We start from the raw sequence: 18,615 nt of genomic DNA on the forward strand, positions 1-18,615 counted from the left end.
GTTTCAAAGTGATAGGGTTCAATTTTGCATAATTTCTGACACCCTTATTCCTTACAAAGGGTGAAACGATTGAACTTAGTGTTTTGGTTGGCGCAATCGTCAGATAAGTGTCAACTTGCGACACTTTAAATTTTAACATGACTCTGTAACTATACTTCGCGCTTTGATTGGTCAATTCACCAACCAATAATCCTGTCTTTATACCAATATTTAATTTAACTATACTTATTGTATCTAAGATTTATTGTCTATACCGGTGTATAACCATATTTCATTATTGATCTTTCGTGGCCAGGTCTGCTGGAGATGTGCTCGGACGCGGACAAGCTTGTGCCGTCCATGAGCTACGGACTGCCGCTTACCGCGCAGGCCGACTCCTGCCGTACAGCGCGCCATGCGCTCACTCTCATCGCCACCGCTAGGTAACATATTTGTGAACGAACACCTTGGCCGCTACGATATATCTGATGGCGGTCTGTAAACAAAATGACGAAGTTTGCAGTTTCCATGTGTAGACACAGGGTACCATAGTGGCATCTGTATTTTAAAGTTTAGACTATCCACTTCCTGGTTTTTCAATTTTTGGGTGTGTTAAATTGTTATGTGTATACCCTCGTATGACCCAATGTACATTACAATGTACATATATGCTGCAATCTATTTAGAACCTTTCACGGGCCAAATAAAGTAGCATTTCTTTCGTTTCGTTGCTTTTTAAAACAATCGAAATTCATTACAATAATTGTAATGAATTTCGATAAATCGACGTAAATTATTTACGTATAGAACAAGGTTCGAACTAAAAAAAAATAGCCTATATAATCAGCCTCATGATTCGTGAATTTAATTTGTAGTTTATGTTGTTTCCTCACTGCCATATTTGGATATAAAACCTTCAAGAAAATACGTGTTTTTGTCCCAAAACTCCCATATCCGTTACTAAGTAACATAATAAAATATAAATTTTATAAACAGGCCAGCTGCCTTTATAACAACAATGGCGCGCGAGGTCGCTCGCTGCGCCGCCGCCCAACAATCCGGGCAGCCTTCACCCGCCTACCACGCCCTGCAGAAGGGCAGAGCTGAGGTCCTGAGGGGCATAGAGCTGCTTATAGATAGGATGCATAATGAGGTCGCTGAACTGTTGGTTGAGGTCAGTAGAAACGCTTTACAAAACTCTGAAAACAAATCAATCGCTTTATACCGCCATGACAATCCGTCTACCAATCCGGGCAGCCTTAACCCGCTTACCACGCCCTGCAGAAGGGCAGAGCTGAGGTCCTGAGGGGCATAGAGCTGCTTATCGATAGGATGCATAATGAGGTCGCTGAACTGTTGGTTGAGGTCAGTAGAAACACTTTATAAAAATCATTTTGGTTTAGGTTAGTAGAAGGAGTTGAAATAGGTGTATAAGACTTGAGAGACCTGGTCACACAACTTGGTACGCACCTCGCTCTTCAGAAGGGCAGAGCTGAGGTCCTGAGGGGCATAGAGCTGCTTATCGATAGGATGCATAATGAGGTCGCTGAACTGTTGGTTGAGGTCAGTAGAAACGCTTTATAAAAACAACTTTGCTTTAGTTTAGTAGAAAGAGTTGAAATAGGTGTATAAGACTTGAGAGACCTGGTCACACAACTTGGCACGCACCTCGCTCTTCAGAAGGGAAGAGCTGAGGTCCTGAGGGGCATAGAGCTGCTTATCGATAGGATGCATAATGAGGTCGCTGAACTGTTGGTTGAGGTCAGTAGAAACACTTTATAAAAACCATTTTGGTTTAGGTTAGTAGAAAGAGTTGAAATAGGTGTATAAGACTTGAGAGACCTGGTCACACAACTTGGTACGCACCTGGCTCTTCAGGAGGGCAGAGCCGAGGTCCTGAGGGGCATAGAGCTGCTTATAGATAGGATGCATAATGAGGTCGCTGAACTGTTGGTTGAGGTCAGTAGAAACGCTTTATAAAAACAACTTTGGTTTAGGTTAGTAGAAGGAGTTGAAATAGGTGTATAAGACTTGAGAGACCTGGTCAAGTGGTCACACAACTTGGTACGCACCTCGCTCTTCAGGAGGGCAGAGCTGAGGTCCTTAGGGGCATAGAGCTGCTTATAGATAGGATGCATAATGAGGTGGCTGAACTGTTGGTTGAGGTCAGTAGAAACGCTTTATAAAAACAACTTTGGTTTAGGTTAGTAGAAAGAGTTGAAATAGGTGTATAAGACTTGAGAGACCTGGTCACACAACTTGGCACGCACCTGGCTCTTCAGGAGGGCAGAGCTGAGGTCCTGAGGGGCATAGAGCTGCTTATCGATAGGCTGCATAATGAAGTGGCTGGACTGTTGGTTGAGGTTAGTAGAAAGAGTTGAAATAGGTGTATAAGACTTGAAATACCTACCTATGCCGCATCGAATGATGGTCCTGGTCCCTATGACCGTTCATTTTTATATGGAGTGGAGTACTGTCACATTAATTTATTTAGAAATGTAAAGTTTCATGTGAACGCATATTTCTTCAATTATTTTTTAAATTAAACCCAACCAAAGCAGACTTGAATGCACTGTCACTGTCATAGGGACCATTATGACGCGAGAGGTATATTAGGAGTTAGGACATAACTTTCGCCCGCCTACCAAAAGGCAAAAGGATCGAGCTAAAATACTCAGGGCGTAAATAGGATGCATTAATAAAATATTAGTACAACTACTGTGTATAGAGTCTATACTTCTTTTACATTTGTAAAATTTTATGAGAGGAGTTGTTTGAATGAAATTGTTTTATTTTTGATTGCAGGTGATGGATATAATTCTGCACTGTGTGGACCAGTCTCACCTAAAGAGCAAAGGTCTCAACGAGGTGTTCCCCGCGATCTGCCGGTACAACCAGGTGTCCCACTGTCCCGCTACTAGAAGGATTGCAGGTGCGCAATGCCTTTTTTAGGGTTCCGTAGCCAAATGGCAAAAAACGGAACCCTTATAGATTCGTCATGTCTGTCCGTCTGTCCGTCCGTATGTCACAGTCACTTTTCTCCGAAACTATAAGAACTATACTGTTGAAACTTGGTAAGTAGATGTATTCTGTGAACCGCATTAAGATTTTCACACAAAAATAGAAAAAAAACAATAAATTTTTGGGGTTCCCCATACTTAGAACTGAAACTAAAAATTTTTTTTTTCATCAAACCCATACGTGTGGGGTATCTATGGATAGGTCTTCAAAAATGATATTGAGGTTTCTAATATCATTTTTTTCTAGACTGAATAGTTTGCGCGAGAGACACTTCCAAAGTGGTAAAATGTGTGTCCCGTCCCCCCCCCCCCTGTAACTTCTAAAATAACAGAATGATAAAACTACAGGCACCTTCTGGGCAGACTCGCTCCATCGTAGGCCACGTCTTCGCCCTGGCTAGTCTGTGGCCATGAGTAAGCCCATTTTTAATAAAAAAAAAAAAAAAAAACAAAAAAATATATGATGTACATTACCATGTAAACTTCCACCGAAAATTGTTTTGAACGAGATCTAGTAAGTAGTTTTTTTTAATACGTCATAAATCGCCTAAATACGGAACCCTTCATGGGCGAGTCCGACTCGCACTTGGCCGCTTTTTTTCAAACTTTTACTTAACTTGCATTGTATGTATGTTTGTACGGGTCAAATCTTGCAAGTTGAATTTGACACACTTCCCGACTTCCAATGAAGCTGAAAATTTGCATACAGACAATCGAAGAGTAAAGTACTGCCACTGATTCGAAAAAGTTACTACTCAATAAAAGATTTTTTAGATGATAAGGACTTGTAAATAATTTATGTACATAGGTACCTATTACATGCATGCTCTCAAAATTTGTATGCCGTAAGGCGCCACAGGACTTGTAAATAATTTATGTACATAGGTACCTATTACATGCATGCTCTCAAAATTTGTATGCCGTAAGGCGCCACATTAGTGAAACTGACTGAACTGTAACACCCTATTACCTATGTTGGAAAAATAAATCATTTTGAATTTTGAAAGTAAGTATATGCATTCAATAAACTAGGCCTTATATTAATGAGACTATAGCGTTTTACCTACACGACAAATTTTATTCTAACCTTTTTTTCTCAAGTGCAGTCTGCAGCAGAAGTTGCTAAGCGGGCGAGGTGTTCAAAATGATCTCGAACGACTTTATTGTTACGAGAATAAGAGCGTGTCAAGGTAATTTTGAACACCTCGCCCGCTTAGAAACTTCTGCTACTGACTGTACCTAAGGGAGAGTCTATAAACGGTTAACTGGAAGAGATCCCTATAGGGATATGTTCGCCTTTGTACCTTTATTTCTATAAATCTGTGTTGTGTACAATAAAGTGATTACTACTACTACTACCAAACGGTTAGCAACGCGCATTAACACCTCTATAGTTGCAAGCGTTCATAGGCTACGGTAACCGCTTGCCATCAGGCCGGCCGTACGCTTGTTTGCCACCGACGTGGTATAAAATACCGCCTCACAAGCTTAGACACAAAACGCCAGTTACGAAAAGAGAGACCTAAGCCCGGTCATACACGGTCAACGCAGCTGGCCAACTTTATTGTCACGCCTGCAACAAAGTATTTAAGACCAAGTTCGGCCTGGCCAGCCACATTAGGGCTCACGCTAGACGTCCATAATATATTTATTTAGGGTCGCCGTCATCGAAAACGACGAGGAGGACTATAAAAAAAAATATTTATTTTCCAGTGGGCAGCCACACGGGCCAACTGGCTATGTATGAGCTTCGCGCCGGTCGCTGTCAGTCCCTGGCGGCCCATAGCGGGCCTGTGACTGCCTGCGCCTTCAGCCCTGACGGACGCTATCTCGTATCATATGCTACAGCTGACAATAGGCTGTCATTCTGGCAGAGTACCGCTGGTTAGTGTAAATTATAATTACTTTCTAGGGCTTAAAATATATATAAGTATCGAAATGTTAGCTTTCATAGTCCCTGGCGACCCATAGCGGGCCTGTGACTGCCTGCGCCTTCAGCCCTGATGGACGCTATCTCGTATCATATGCTACAGCTGGCAATAGGCTGTCATTCTGGCAGAGTACCGCTGGTAAGTGTAAATTATAATTACTTTCTAGGGCTTAAAATATACATAAGTATCGAAATGTTAGCTGTCAGTCCCTCACCGCCCACAGCGGACCTGTGACTGCCTGCGCCTTCAGCCCTGATGGACGCTATCTCGTATCGTATGCTACAGCTGACAATAGGCTGTCCTTCTGGCAGAGTACCGCTGGTAAGTGTAAATTATAATTACTTTCTAGGGCTCAAAATATATATAAGTATCGAAATGTTAGCTGTCAGTCCCTCGCCGCCCATAGCGGGCCTGTGACTGCCTGCGCCTTCAGCCCTGATGGACGCTATCTCGTATCGTATGCCACTGCTGATAACCGGCTGTCATTCTGGCAGAGTACCGCTGGTAAGTGTAAATTATAATTACTTTCTAGGGCTTAAAATATATATAAGTATCGAAATGTTAGCTTTCATAGTCCCTGGCGACCCATAGCGGGCCTGTGACTGCCTGCGCCTTCAGCCCTGACGGACGCTATCTCGTATCATATGCTACAGCTGACAATAGGCTGTCATTCTGGCAGAGTACCGCTGGTAAGTGTAAATTATAATTACTTTCTAGGGCTTAAAATATATATAAGTATCGAAATGTTAGCTTTCATAGTCCCTGGCGACCCATAGCGGGCCTGTGACTGCCTGCGCCTTCAGCCCTGACGGACGCTATCTCGTATCATATGCTACAGCTGACAATAGGCTGTCATTCTGGCAGAGTACCGCTGGTAAGTGTAAATTATAATTACTTTCTAGGGCTTAAAATATATATAAGTATCGAAATGTTAGCTTTCATAGTCCCTGGCGACCCATAGCGGGCCTGTGACTGCCTGCGCCTTCAGCCCTGACGGACGCTATCTCGTATCGTATGCTACAGCTGGCAATAGGCTGTCATTCTGGCAGAGTACCGCTGGTAAGTGTAATTTATAATTACTTTCTAGGGCTTAAAATATATATAAGTATCGAAATGTTAGCTTTCATAGTCCCTGGCGACCCATAGCGGGCCTGTGACTGCCTGCGCCTTCAGCCCTGACGGACGCTATCTCGTATCATATGCTACAGCTGACAATAGGCTGTCATTCTGGCAGAGTACCGCTGGTAAGTGTAAATTATAATTACTTTCTAGGGCTTAAAATATATATAAGTATCGAAATGTTTGCTGTCAGTCCCTCACCGCCCATAGCGGGCCTGTGACTGCCTGCGCCTTCAGCCCTGATGGACGCTATCTCGTATCATATGCTACAGCTGGCAATAGGCTGTCATTCTGGCAGAGTACCGCTGGTAAGTGTAAATTATAATTACTTTCTAGGGCTTAAAATATATATAAGTATCGAAATGTTAGCTGTCAGTCCCTCGCCACCCACAGTGGGACTGTGACTGCCTGCGCCTTCAGCCCTGATGGACGCTATCTCGTATCGTATGCTACTGCCGATAACCGGCTGTCATTCTGGCAGAGTACCGCTGGTAAGTGTAAATTATAATTACTTTCTAGGGCTTAAAATATATATAAGTATCGAAATGTTAGCTGTCAGTCCCTCGCCGCCCATAGTGGGCCTGTGACTGCCTGCGCCTTCAGCCCTGATGGACGCTATCTCGTATCGTATGCCACTGCTGATAACCGGCTGTCATTCTGGCAGAGTACCGCTGGTAAGTGTAAATTATAATTACTTTCTAAGGCTTAATAGTACATTATTGTCGAGGTTCGGAAGTAGCTACTTGCAGGCTGAGGATTCGTTTTAAACGGACGACCTTGGGAGTCCGTTTAATTGAATCCGAAGCCAGCAAGTAGCCTTCCAGCCGAGTCATATATAGTGCTTTTCTCAAAAATGGTGCAAGAAATAGAAATATTTTACAGAACTTACAGAAGCAACGTTCTAATTTTCCATTCATTTTCACAGAAAAAAATACAACCATTAAAAAAATTTGCTTGCCGCCTTTAAAAAAAAAAGAAGTGTATTTTTCTGCTGAAAATACGCCAACCTATTTGAGACACCTAAATAGTCGCGGTACCAACATTAAGCCTGTAACAGACTATCGCACCGCACCGCGACCTTGGAGCGTCGCACCCATAAGTGAGAGCGAGAAAGAGATATGTTTCTCGCTCTCACTTATGGGTGCAACGCTCCAAGGTCGCGGTGCGGTGCGATAGTCTGTTATAGGCTTTATAATAATAAGTGCTGATCATCTGTTTGGCTGTTTAAGGGACCTATGCCTTCATTTGATATGGCCATTTGAAGTTTTAAAAAGTTTGGAACTCGTTAAATAATGGAATTTGTATGCGACATTGCAGTCCCGAAATCGAGACTGCAATGTTTTTAACTTTTTAATTTTTTGAATGACCATAAACTACGCACTTCGCGACCTATTTTTTAACCGGCAACGTCGACTTTGCCGTCCATTTTTGAGAAAAATATATATAAGTATCGAAATGTTAGCTGTCAGTCCCTCGCCGCCCATAGCGGGCCTGTGACTGCCTGCGCCTTCAGCCCTGATGGACGCTATCTCGTATCATATGCTACAGCTGACAATAGGCTGTCATTCTGGCAGAGTACCGCTGGTAAGTGTAAATTATAATTACTTTCTAGGGCTTAAAATATAAGTATCGAAATGTTTGCTGTCAGTCCCTCACCGCCCATAGCGGGCCTGTGACTGCCTGCGCCTTCAGCCCTGATGGACGCTATCTCGTATCATATGCTACAGCTGGCAATAGGCTGTCATTCTGGCAGAGTACCGCTGGTAAGTGTAAATTATAATTACTTTCTAGGGCTTAAAATATATATAAGTATCGAAATGTTTGCTGTCAGTCCCTCACCGCCCATAGCGGGCCTGTGACTGCCTGCGCCTTCAGCCCTGATGGACGCTATCTCGTATCATATGCTACAGCTGGCAATAGGCTGTCATTCTGGCAGAGTACCGCTGGTAAGTGTAAATTATAATTACTTTCTAGGGCTTAAAATATATATAAGTATCGAAATGTTAGCTGTCAGTCCCTCGCCACCCACAGTGGGCCTGTGACTGCCTGCGCCTTCAGCCCTGATGGACGCTATCTCGTATCGTATGCTACTGCCGATAACCGGCTGTCATTCTGGCAGAGTACCGCTGGTAAGTGTAAATTATAATTACTTTCTAGGGCTTAAAATATATATAAGTATCGAAATGTTAGCTGTCAGTCCCTCGCCGCCCATAGTGGGCCTGTGACTGCCTGCGCCTTCAGCCCTGATGGACGCTATCTCGTATCATATGCTACAGCTGGCAATAGGCTGTCATTCTGGCAGAGTACCGCTGGTAAGTGTAAATTATAATTACTTTCTAGGGCTTAAAATATATATAAGTATCGAAATGTTAGCTGTCAGTCCCTCGCCACCCACAGTGGGACTGTGACTGCCTGCGCCCTCAGCCCTGATGGACGCTATCTCGTATCGTATGCTACTGCCGATAACCGGCTGTCATTCTGGCAGAGTACCGCTGGTAAGTGTAAATTATAATTACTTTCTAGGGCTTAAAATATATATAAGTATCGAAATGTTAGCTGTCAGTCCCTCGCCGCCCATAGTGGGCCTGTGACTGCCTGCGCCTTCAGCCCTGATGGACGCTATCTCGTATCGTATGCCACTGCTGATAACCGGCTGTCATTCTGGCAGAGTACCGCTGGTAAGTGTAAATTATAATTATTTTCTAAGGCTTAAAATATATATAAGTATCGAAATGTTAGCTGTCAGTCCCTCGCCGCCCATAGCGGGCCTGTGACTGCCTGCGCCTTCAGCCCTGATGGACGCTATCTCGTGTCATATGCTACAGCTGACAATAGGCTGTCATTCTGGCAGAGTACCGCTGGTAAGTGTAAATTATAATTACTTTCTAGGGCTTAAAATATATATAAGTATCGAACTGTTAGCTGTCAGTCCCTCGCCGCCCATAGCGGGCCTGCGACTGCCTGCGCCTTCAGCCCTGATGGACGCTATCTCGTATCGTATGCCACTGCTGATAACCGGCTGTCATTCTGGCAGAGTACCGCTGGTGAAAAGCGCCTACTAACAGGGACTCCTAGCGGGTCGCTGGCAGTTAATGTGTTAACTATAGTTGGTCAAACCAATTTGTTAGTAAGAACAGGAAAACTATAGTCATCCTATATGTTATGTAATAACTCAAAGTTGCAATAAACATTTTTTTTTATCCTTTTTTTTTAGGTGCTAGTACTAGTGTAAGCAAGTATGATTCTATCTGTCTATGTTTGAAATGAGACAGTCCTTTGACAAACTATAATTATATTTTCACCTCAGCAGCTCGAACAAGGGTACTTTGCTACTTAAAAACAGTGAGCAAAATGCGATTTTGCTCACTGTTTTTAAGTAGCAAAGTACCCTTGTTCGAGCTGCTGAGGTGAAAACTTAATTGTTGGTATATCTTAAGAAAACATGAGTGAATAGAGGTAAGTGATGAAGAAGGAATACATTTTCGGGTTCTCTAATATGTTCTCACTGCTGAGGTGAAAAGTTTTGTGAACTACACGAGATCAAAGTTATTTACATCTCGTGCGCTCTTGAGTCCCTTACTACGCTCAAGATTCTAAATTAGTATAGAATTTTTCGCTTGCACGGGACTCAAAATAAGCACTCGAAGAAATATCAAACTTTGATCTCTTGTTGTACAAATAACTATTGTCTTTTTCCAGGCATGTTCGGGCTGGGCGCCGCGCAGACGCGCTGCGTGAAGTGCTACAGCACGGCGCCCATGGCCGACGTGGCGCGCCTCAACCCCGCGCGCCTGGCGCGCCTCGTGTGGACCAACTCGCGCACCGTCACGCTCATGCTGGCAGACGGCTCCGAGACGCGCTTCAACGTATAAAACAACCCGTCAATAGTACATTATTGTCGAGGTTCGGAAGTAGCTACTTGCAGGCTGAGGATTCGTTTTAAACGGACGACCTTGGGAGTCCGTTTAATTGAATCCGAAGCCAGCAAGTAGCCTTCCAGCCGAGTCATATATAGTGCTTTTCTCAAAAATGGTGCAAGAAATAGAAATATTTTACAGAACTTACAGAAGCAACGTTCTAATTTTCCATTAATTTTCACAGAAAAAAATACAACCATTAAAAAAATTAGCTTGCCGCCTTAAAAAAAAAAGAAGTGTATTTTTCTGCTGAAAATACGCCAACCTATTTGAGACACCTAAATAGTCGCGGTACCAACATTAAGCCTGTAACAGACTATCGCACCGCACCGCGACCTTGGAGCGTCGCACCCATAAGTGAGAGCGAGAAAGAGATGTCTGTTTCTCGCTCTCACTTATGGGTGCGACGCTCCAAGGTCGCGGTGCGGTGCGATAGTCTGTTATAGGCTTTATAATAATAAGTGCTGATCATCTGTTTGGCTGTTTAAGGGACCTATGCCTTCATTTGATATGGCCATTTGAAGTTTTAAAAAGTTTGGAACTCGTTGTATAATGGAATTTGTATGCGACATTGCAGTCCCGAAATCGAGACTGCAATGTTTTTAACTTTTTAATTTTTTGAATGACCATAAACTACGCACTTCGCGACCTATTTTTTAACCGGCAACGTCGACTTTGCCGTCCATTTTTGAGAAATAGTACATTAGTGATCGGGGATTTCTATGCCACACCGCGGGATATCAAGTCGAAATGGTAATATGGATACGCCACTTGGCCCGCGATAGGAACAAAACTGTTCGAAAAGTAAACGCTATTTCGGTGTTGGTAATTCGTTTATAAAATAAAGGACTGCAAAAAAACAGTGTTGGTTATGATTTAAAGAAAAAATATTATTCAAAAAATTATTAAGTTTTCAATTTTTCAATTTCAAATTTTCAATTATTAATATTAATAATTAATACAAGAATTTATCAGATTTAGTTTCATATAACTTTCTTAGAGAAAAAGTACGCAAATTAGAAGATACATGTTTTACTTCGTATATGCACCAGATGGAAAAAAATATTACCACTAACCCAAAACAATTTTGGTCGTTTGTGAAGTCTCGTGCATCCTCTCAGGGTTTACCCAGCAGCCTTAACTATGGTAACAGAATATTTAATTCAGGTTTAGATATTTGTAATGCTTTCTCAGATTATTTTTCTACCACCTTCGCAGCCTCAAGCGTAAATATCGACTCACCCTATCCTACTAGGTATGACTCAGAGGCTAGCTTAAATAGCATTGAAATTAATCCTGACGTTGTCACTAATATATTACTGAAATTAGATCCCTCAAAGTCAGCGGGACCTGATGAGCTACCTGCCCAGTTCCTAATTAACTGTGCTAAGAGCTTGGTGTGTCCCATTGTTTTACTCTTTCAGCGTTCATTCGCCGAGTGCTCAATACCCTCAATATGGAAGTCGGCTTTTATCACCCCCGTGCATAAAAAGGGTCCGAAAACGGAAATAACTAATTATAGACCGATATCGAAATTGTGTATAATTTCTAAAGTACTTGAAAAAATTGTATTTAAACAAGTATACGATACTTTTAAACATTCTTTTAATGATTATCAGCACGGTTTTTTGCAACGAAGGTCAACTGTATCCAATCTTGTTTTACTGAATGATTATGTCACTGAAGCATTGGATGGTGGCCTTCAGGTAGACGTCATATATACTGACTACAGCAAGTGTTTCGATAGGATTGATCATAGGTTACTGATATCCAAGTTATATGACATGGGAATACATGGGGATTTACTGAGGTGGTTCTCCTCGTATATCAATAATAGGTCTCAGGCTGTCGTAGTCAATAACTATATATCTGGATGGGTGTCAGTCCCAAGCGGCGTCCCTCAAGGGTCCCTGCTCGGTCCGTTATTATTCAACATTTTTGTTAACGATATAGGCAAGTGTTTTTTGCACTCTAAACTTCTTTGTTTTGCGGATGACATGAAAATCATTAAAAATATAAAATCCAATTATGACTCAATGTTATTGCAATCCGATCTAGAACGTCTTGATGAGTACTGTGGAATAAATAAGTTAGAGCTTAATCCCTCCAAGTGCTTTTCGTTAACATTTTCCCGTCAACGCAATGTAACTCCCACATCATATATAATAAAGGGCTACCCGCTCGAGAAAATAACGTATATGAAGGACTTGGGTGTTATTCACGATTCTAAACTTATATTTGACAAGCATATAGATAATATTATTAGTGGAGCACTAAAAGCGCTAGGTTTTATAATGCGAAATTCTGTATACTTCACCCAAGCTAAAACCCTTAAAGTGCTATATTGCGCATATGTCAGGAGTAAACTGGAGTACGCGTCACAGGTCTGGAACCCTTGCTATAATACTTACATTGACCGAATTGAACGCGTTCAGAAAAAGTTTATAAAATATTTATGCTATAAACTGAAATATCCCTATAGTTCATCCAATTATTTAAGTATTTGTAAGAAACACCATCTAGTCCCTTTGCGAAAAAGACGTGATATATCTGACATTACTTTTCTCCTGAACATCACCAGTGGCGTAACTGACTGTTCCGAGCTACTTGGTAAACTTTCTTTCAATACTCCCTATCGTTCTAAAAGGTACTATCCCCCATTATCTGTTAAGACTGCATCCTCCAAGTATAGACAGAATAGCTTCCTAGTTCGTGCGAGTCGAAGGCTCAATGAGCTGTCGAAGGAACTTGATATCGATATATTCAATTGTAAAGTTCCCAATGTAAGGCATAGTTTGGTTGAGCGGTGTTTTATGTGAGCGACCTTCCTACCAATGTATTTAATTCATGTATACTTTTTGTTTTTTTTTCTAATTAGGCGAGCAAAATGCATTAAAATTAATTTATTCAACTAAGTGTATTGGCGCCTTGATAGCGACATTACATAATTATGTATTATTTAACTGTATACCGTTATGATAATTTTACTTTATTTTGTTTTCATCGCTCGAATTTTGAGACCTCTGACATTCCAGGCGCTAATGTACTAAGTAGGTATTAAACTTATTAAACTTAGGATCTATTGTAAGGCTTCTATTGCCATTTTCAATTATGTTTTTTTTCTCTTTTTTTCCTTCTCTTTTTGTACGCATGTGTGTGTGCGTAGGTGCTAGCATTAGTTTTAAATTTAATACTTTGTAACTACCTGTGAGTTCCTGTAATTGGCTTCCTGTTTTTAATATTACTATCTATTTAAAGTTTGTAGCTGTTGGTTCTCCTTAACATAAATAAATAAAATAAATAAATAAATAATATATGCAATGCATGATTAATTGATTAACAGTAACATGCCAAAACACTCTCCTATATCGCACACGAATCCCGGAATCCCGCGGCATATCCATACTAGCATAATGATTAAGGTCATTCACCCCAAGTGGCATAGAAATCCCCGATCACTGTACATTACATACCTAGGGAGGTGAATTTGTAATTGCTCGAGATCGCAGGTGTTTGTGGCCCGAACCATGTCTTATGTTGTTGAGCATTAGACTTTCCGGTCGGTGCTACTTGTCGAGTAGCAGTACTGATAGTTCCGCTACTCGATGCTAGATGTAGACACTGACATTAATAGTCTTTTTGGTATCAAAACTGATGTATGGAGTGAGCACTCTTGTCTTATTATATTTCTCTATGCCCGAACCGAAGATGAGGGCCATAAATACGCGATCTGGGGCTTTACGAATTACCGCCCGTGGTTTGTCTAAAGTTTTGTCGTAAGTGGGAAGAAAATCCCACTTACGGGCCTAGGGTGACGTAAATATATTAAACTGTTTAGACGACAACGGTTTCACTCGAATTTTTAGTCGCTATTGGCGACATGTTTCGGGCCCTTCGGGGGTCCTTCCTCAGGCTCGAGTGCTCGCGGCGGCTGCAAAACGTTGAAACCGTTGTCGTCTAAACAGTTTAAAATATGGTTTAAAGTTTAATCTCGATCATCAAATATATTCCTCAATAGTTATCCTGGTCCCGGGCACCAAATTGTAACTGTTTTGTAAGAGTACCAAGATCCTATACTTACACGCTTCGACGTCTAAGCGGGTTGAGTTCTTAGTCAGATTCATCCAAAATTACTATAGAATAATTTTCAACTAAGTATGCTAATTTATTTGCGACGTTTCAACGCAGGTTGCATCGGGCTTGCTTGCGTTAAATATTATGCTTTAGCGTGTGTTCAAAACGCGGAAGTTTTAATTTCAAAACCATGTAACAAAAGATTTTTCCAATAATAATCCTGGTCACGGCACCATTGGTAAGTGTTGTGTCTCTAAAACTCCGATTAAAAAAACATCTTCCTTGCATTATCCCGGCTCTTTTGCCACGGTTCATGGGAGCTTGGGTCCGCTTGGCAACTAATCCCAATAATTGGCGTAGGCACTAGTTTTTACGAAAGCGACTGCCATCTGACCTTCCAACCCAGAGGGTAAACTAGGCCTTATTAGGACTAGTCCGGTTTCTTCACAATGTTTTCCTTCACCGAAAAGCGATCAGAGTGAAAAAATCTTTGAATATAATTACCTAGGAAGTATCTTTTTCAGGAAGTATACATAACAAAAAAATACTTTTTCTATAAATAAATTGTCTATAAGATACTACTGACATAAAGTTGCAATTTATATAAATTCTCTGTCTGAGAATAGTACAATTCTTTTGATGCTTTTTGATCTTAAGCAAATCTTATTTCATATAATATATTTAAAAAATCTGCAGACATATTCTATCGCCCCACGCAATAACATACATCCTATATACCTATACCTAGTAAAAGTATTGTACTGAATATTGTCAGCAAGAATCGAAATGTGACAATACTGTTTTATGTAAGTATTATGTAACTAATAATTATTGCACCTTAGAATATTTTCAATTATTACCTAATGAATAATAATGTATTCTCTTGAATGTTAAACGTTGTAAATTGTTTATGTATAATGTAATCTAATAATGCAAAAAACCACTTTTTTCGACCTCCAAAACGTTAGTGTAAATAGAATAGGTACTGATTGATTTGTCAAGCTTATGCTTGGTGGCTCAGATGGCAGAGCGCTGGAGTATCGATCCAGAGGCCGTGAGTTCAAGTCTCAACCAAGACAGTAATTTTTCCATTTTAAAATTTATTCTAAGCTTAATAGCATCGGTCGCAGACGTTTCTGCTTGTTAAAAATTGATTTAATTGTCATCATATCTAAGACTAATTTGATTGAATTTAAGATCATCAGTCCTTATGATATTTATTGTTGGGTTATTATAAAAAAATGTGATGTAAATTAGAACTTAAAACCTAGATGTATTTATATTTATTCTCTTTCACTATATACCTACTAATATCGGTAGCACTTATGTAAAGATGTATTTAATCAAACTATAACTATCGAGTATTTTCGTTGTTGTATTGTAATGTAAATGTTAGTTTCAATTTTACGGAATCCAAATAAGTTTAAATTACGCCGGTAATTATAACTAGCAAAATTACCAAGTATCGCTGTTTTAGTAAAACTTAGCAGTAGAGTCCGCCTAAACCAGCCCAGGGTGCGTAGCCAACAACGTGCAATCGTTAACGCTCCGTAGCGAACGAAACACAACTGTTACTTTCGCACTAGTGTGGAAGAGCGATAGAGAGAGACACAGACAAGACATCCTCTAGACTGAGTAACATAGTAACATAGTAACGCTACCCCCTCTGCCACTATATACGGTAGTTTTACTCCATCTTCGAGTCAAAGTGTCAGAATACCGTGCCGTGATTGGTCCGTGTCTTTGAACGGACCAATCACGGCACGGGATTCGCTCACCTCGTCCCCCCGCACCCCCTGTATTTTTGGCAGCATCGGTTTCATGAAATAATTGCTCTAAACTCCGTCTAGAGGATTCCTAGTCTATGGAGAGAGATGACTACGATACGCTACAGAGCGTTAACGATTGGCACGTTGGCTACGCGGCCAGGAGGCCTAGCCAAGATGACACTCGTTGATAGAAAATGCCAATCGTAACTTATATAATGTATGGAAATAGTCACGTGACTTTTCGTAGTGTCTGTCATCCCGTTACAGTTTTCTTTTAGTTTAGCGTTTGTCGAACGTTTGTCATCTTGGCTAGGGCCCTGTTAGCACTGGGCAAGCGACAAAGTGTATTAAATGTAGGAAGAGCTAAATACGGTCTACAAAAATATCACGTTTAGTGGCGCTGCCAGACTTTGTCGCTATTATGTAGACACCTGTTTGGTTGCTCGGCTCCGTAATAAATCTACCACTATAGATTTTAATTGGAATTTTTTACCTTTTGAGCGATTGTTAATTCATATTGTACACTGCTACGCGAATATTAACCTTATGTCAACGTGAGAAGGTTGCTATTGCAGTCCCGACTGCGATCAAAGGGTTACTGTGATATTTAGAACTTCTATTTGTCCTTGTTGGCATTTATGTTAATTGATGTTTGTAATGTTACAAATTATAATAAATTATTGCTATTTAAACGTGTTTTTTACTTATTCAACAATTATTACCTTTCTTATTTTTATTTTTTTTATTAAATACATTTACAGGGCATAACAGCATGTGCCAATGCACCGAGTAATAAGACACAAGAATTACAGGTTAACAAATATATATAAAGTAAAATATAGACGGTCAACCAAATTTTGTCAGTAGAAAAAGGCGCGAAATTCAAATTTTCCATGGGACGATATCCCTTCGCGCCACTCGCGCCTACATTTTTCAAATTTGCCGCCTATTTCTACTGACAAGATCTGCTTGAGCAGCTATAGATTATTTTCGCACACTAACCTTTTTAGCGTTCCGTACCCAAAGGGTAAAAAACGGGACCCTATTACTAAGACTTCGTTGTCCGTCCGTCCGTCCGTCTGTCACCAGGCTGTATCTCATGAACTTTTGAAATGAAATTTTCACAAATGATGTATCTCTGTTGCCGCTTTAACAACAAATACTAAAAATAAAATAAAATAAATATTTAAGGGGGGCTCCCATACAACAAACACGATTTTTCTTGCTCTATTTTTTATTGATGGTGCGGAACCCTCCGTGCGCGAGTCCGACTCGCACTTGGCCGGTTTTTTTAGTCCATCTGGACAGGCTAAAGCTCTAACGCCTCTAAGCCATACTGCCTTGTCAAAATTAGATTTTTTTCTTTTCAGTGAGTTCAATCCGGTAAACGTCTTTAGTAAATACTAATTCATATCAGGTCAATCCCGAATGTCTTCAGTAATTTTCATAGTACTTTAAGTACGCACACTATACGCACGGACGCACGCGTAGGTATATAGGGTTGCCAGATGGTCGGGATTCGGCGGGATTCTCCCGATTTTTAGCATGTGTTCCCGATTCCCGACAAAGTGAAAATTGTCCCGAAAAACAGTCTCACGTTATAAAATAATAATTTCAAGTTCCGAACTGTCGTTGAGCGAGCAAGCGACCCGCGTCGAGCCCTACAGCGCGCGCGCGCTCGCGCGCGTGTCGAAATTGGACAGAGCAGCTGACGTAGTGCCAATAATGTAAAATATCGTTGTTTTTAATACAATTAATTCAATTTGAATGGTTTTTTTTCCCGACTTAAGGCCCAAAATCCCGATAAATTTATATTTTTTCCCGATAATAGCGCCTTTCGATCTGGCAACCCTACGCGTATACCACATCTATTAGGATCCTACCATCTGTGGTTTTTAGGCAAACGCTGAATATCCTTCGTTATGCGGCATTAAACAACTGTACCGATATTCGGAACCTAAAGTAATATATTGAGAGTGGCAACACTGTAGTTAGTCGTATTGTCCTTTTCTAGCATATACGTCCATCTCTCTCCCACACCCCCACCACTTCAGGCAGTTGCGTTTGACAATTTTGACAGTTAGAAACAAACGCAAATTACCTCATTGGCTTGCTGTTTTTCCATCTGGAAGGTCGTGAAGCTAAACTGCTGGTGAGTTTTTGAATTTGTACCCCAGTTTAGCTGACTATATTGAAAAACAGTTTCTAACGGCTTTTGCCGTTCGAAATAAATATTTAAATTTAGTTGTCCGTTAAACTATCTAGCAAATAAAAATGTGCAAGTGTTTTCAAAGGCTGCCTGCGCGCACCGTGGCTATGCCAATGAAAATACTAAAACACATGGTAGAAAACACATCGAGCTGGTAAAGCGTGCACGTGTCACCATTATAATTTAATTTTATTAAGTCTCTTCCGAGTCTTGTTAGTTTAAATCTTTGTGTGTGTATAATAACGGTTGAAATTATATAATACTTAAATGGTGATGTGTGGAGGTATACCCTTTCAAGTGATTTGTGTTTTCGAATACGAATGGATCGGATAGTTAATACGTGTTACGTAGAACCTACGTATTAAGGTAGAAGCTTATAGACGTGTAGGTTTTTTATCTGTCCAAGTATCTATCAGCAATTTATCTTTTTATCCCGTTCCGGGTTAATATAATATTGCAAAATTAATTTTTTGGTAATAAACTTGCTGATAAATAACGTGTACCCGAATAGGAGTCGACGATATTTCCGCTCTAAGGGACACAAGGTAACGAACAAACCTACATCGCAAACATTGCATTTATTTTTGTGGAAAGTGA

General features: G+C 40.7%; 1 protein-coding gene across 1 annotated transcript in view; it reads left to right on the forward strand.

Moving 5' to 3' along the window:
• Positions 1 to 9,921, forward strand: part of LOC134659319 (WD repeat-containing protein 7) — a 135,024-nt gene extending 125,103 nt beyond the window's left edge. Inside the window, exons 31-35 of the mRNA XM_063514973.1 lie at positions 296 to 422; positions 976 to 1,153; positions 2,785 to 2,911; positions 4,713 to 4,883; positions 9,749 to 9,921. Coding sequence (XP_063371043.1) covers positions 296 to 422; positions 976 to 1,153; positions 2,785 to 2,911; positions 4,713 to 4,883; positions 9,749 to 9,921 — 776 coding nt within the window. The remainder of the gene's footprint in view (positions 1 to 295; positions 423 to 975; positions 1,154 to 2,784; positions 2,912 to 4,712; positions 4,884 to 9,748) is intronic.
• Positions 9,922 to 18,615: the final 8,694 nt, after the last annotated feature.

The sequence above is a fragment of the Cydia amplana genome, chromosome 24 (genome assembly GCF_948474715.1).
Source record: "Cydia amplana chromosome 24, ilCydAmpl1.1, whole genome shotgun sequence".
NCBI classification, from domain to species: domain Eukaryota; kingdom Metazoa; phylum Arthropoda; class Insecta; order Lepidoptera; family Tortricidae; genus Cydia; species Cydia amplana.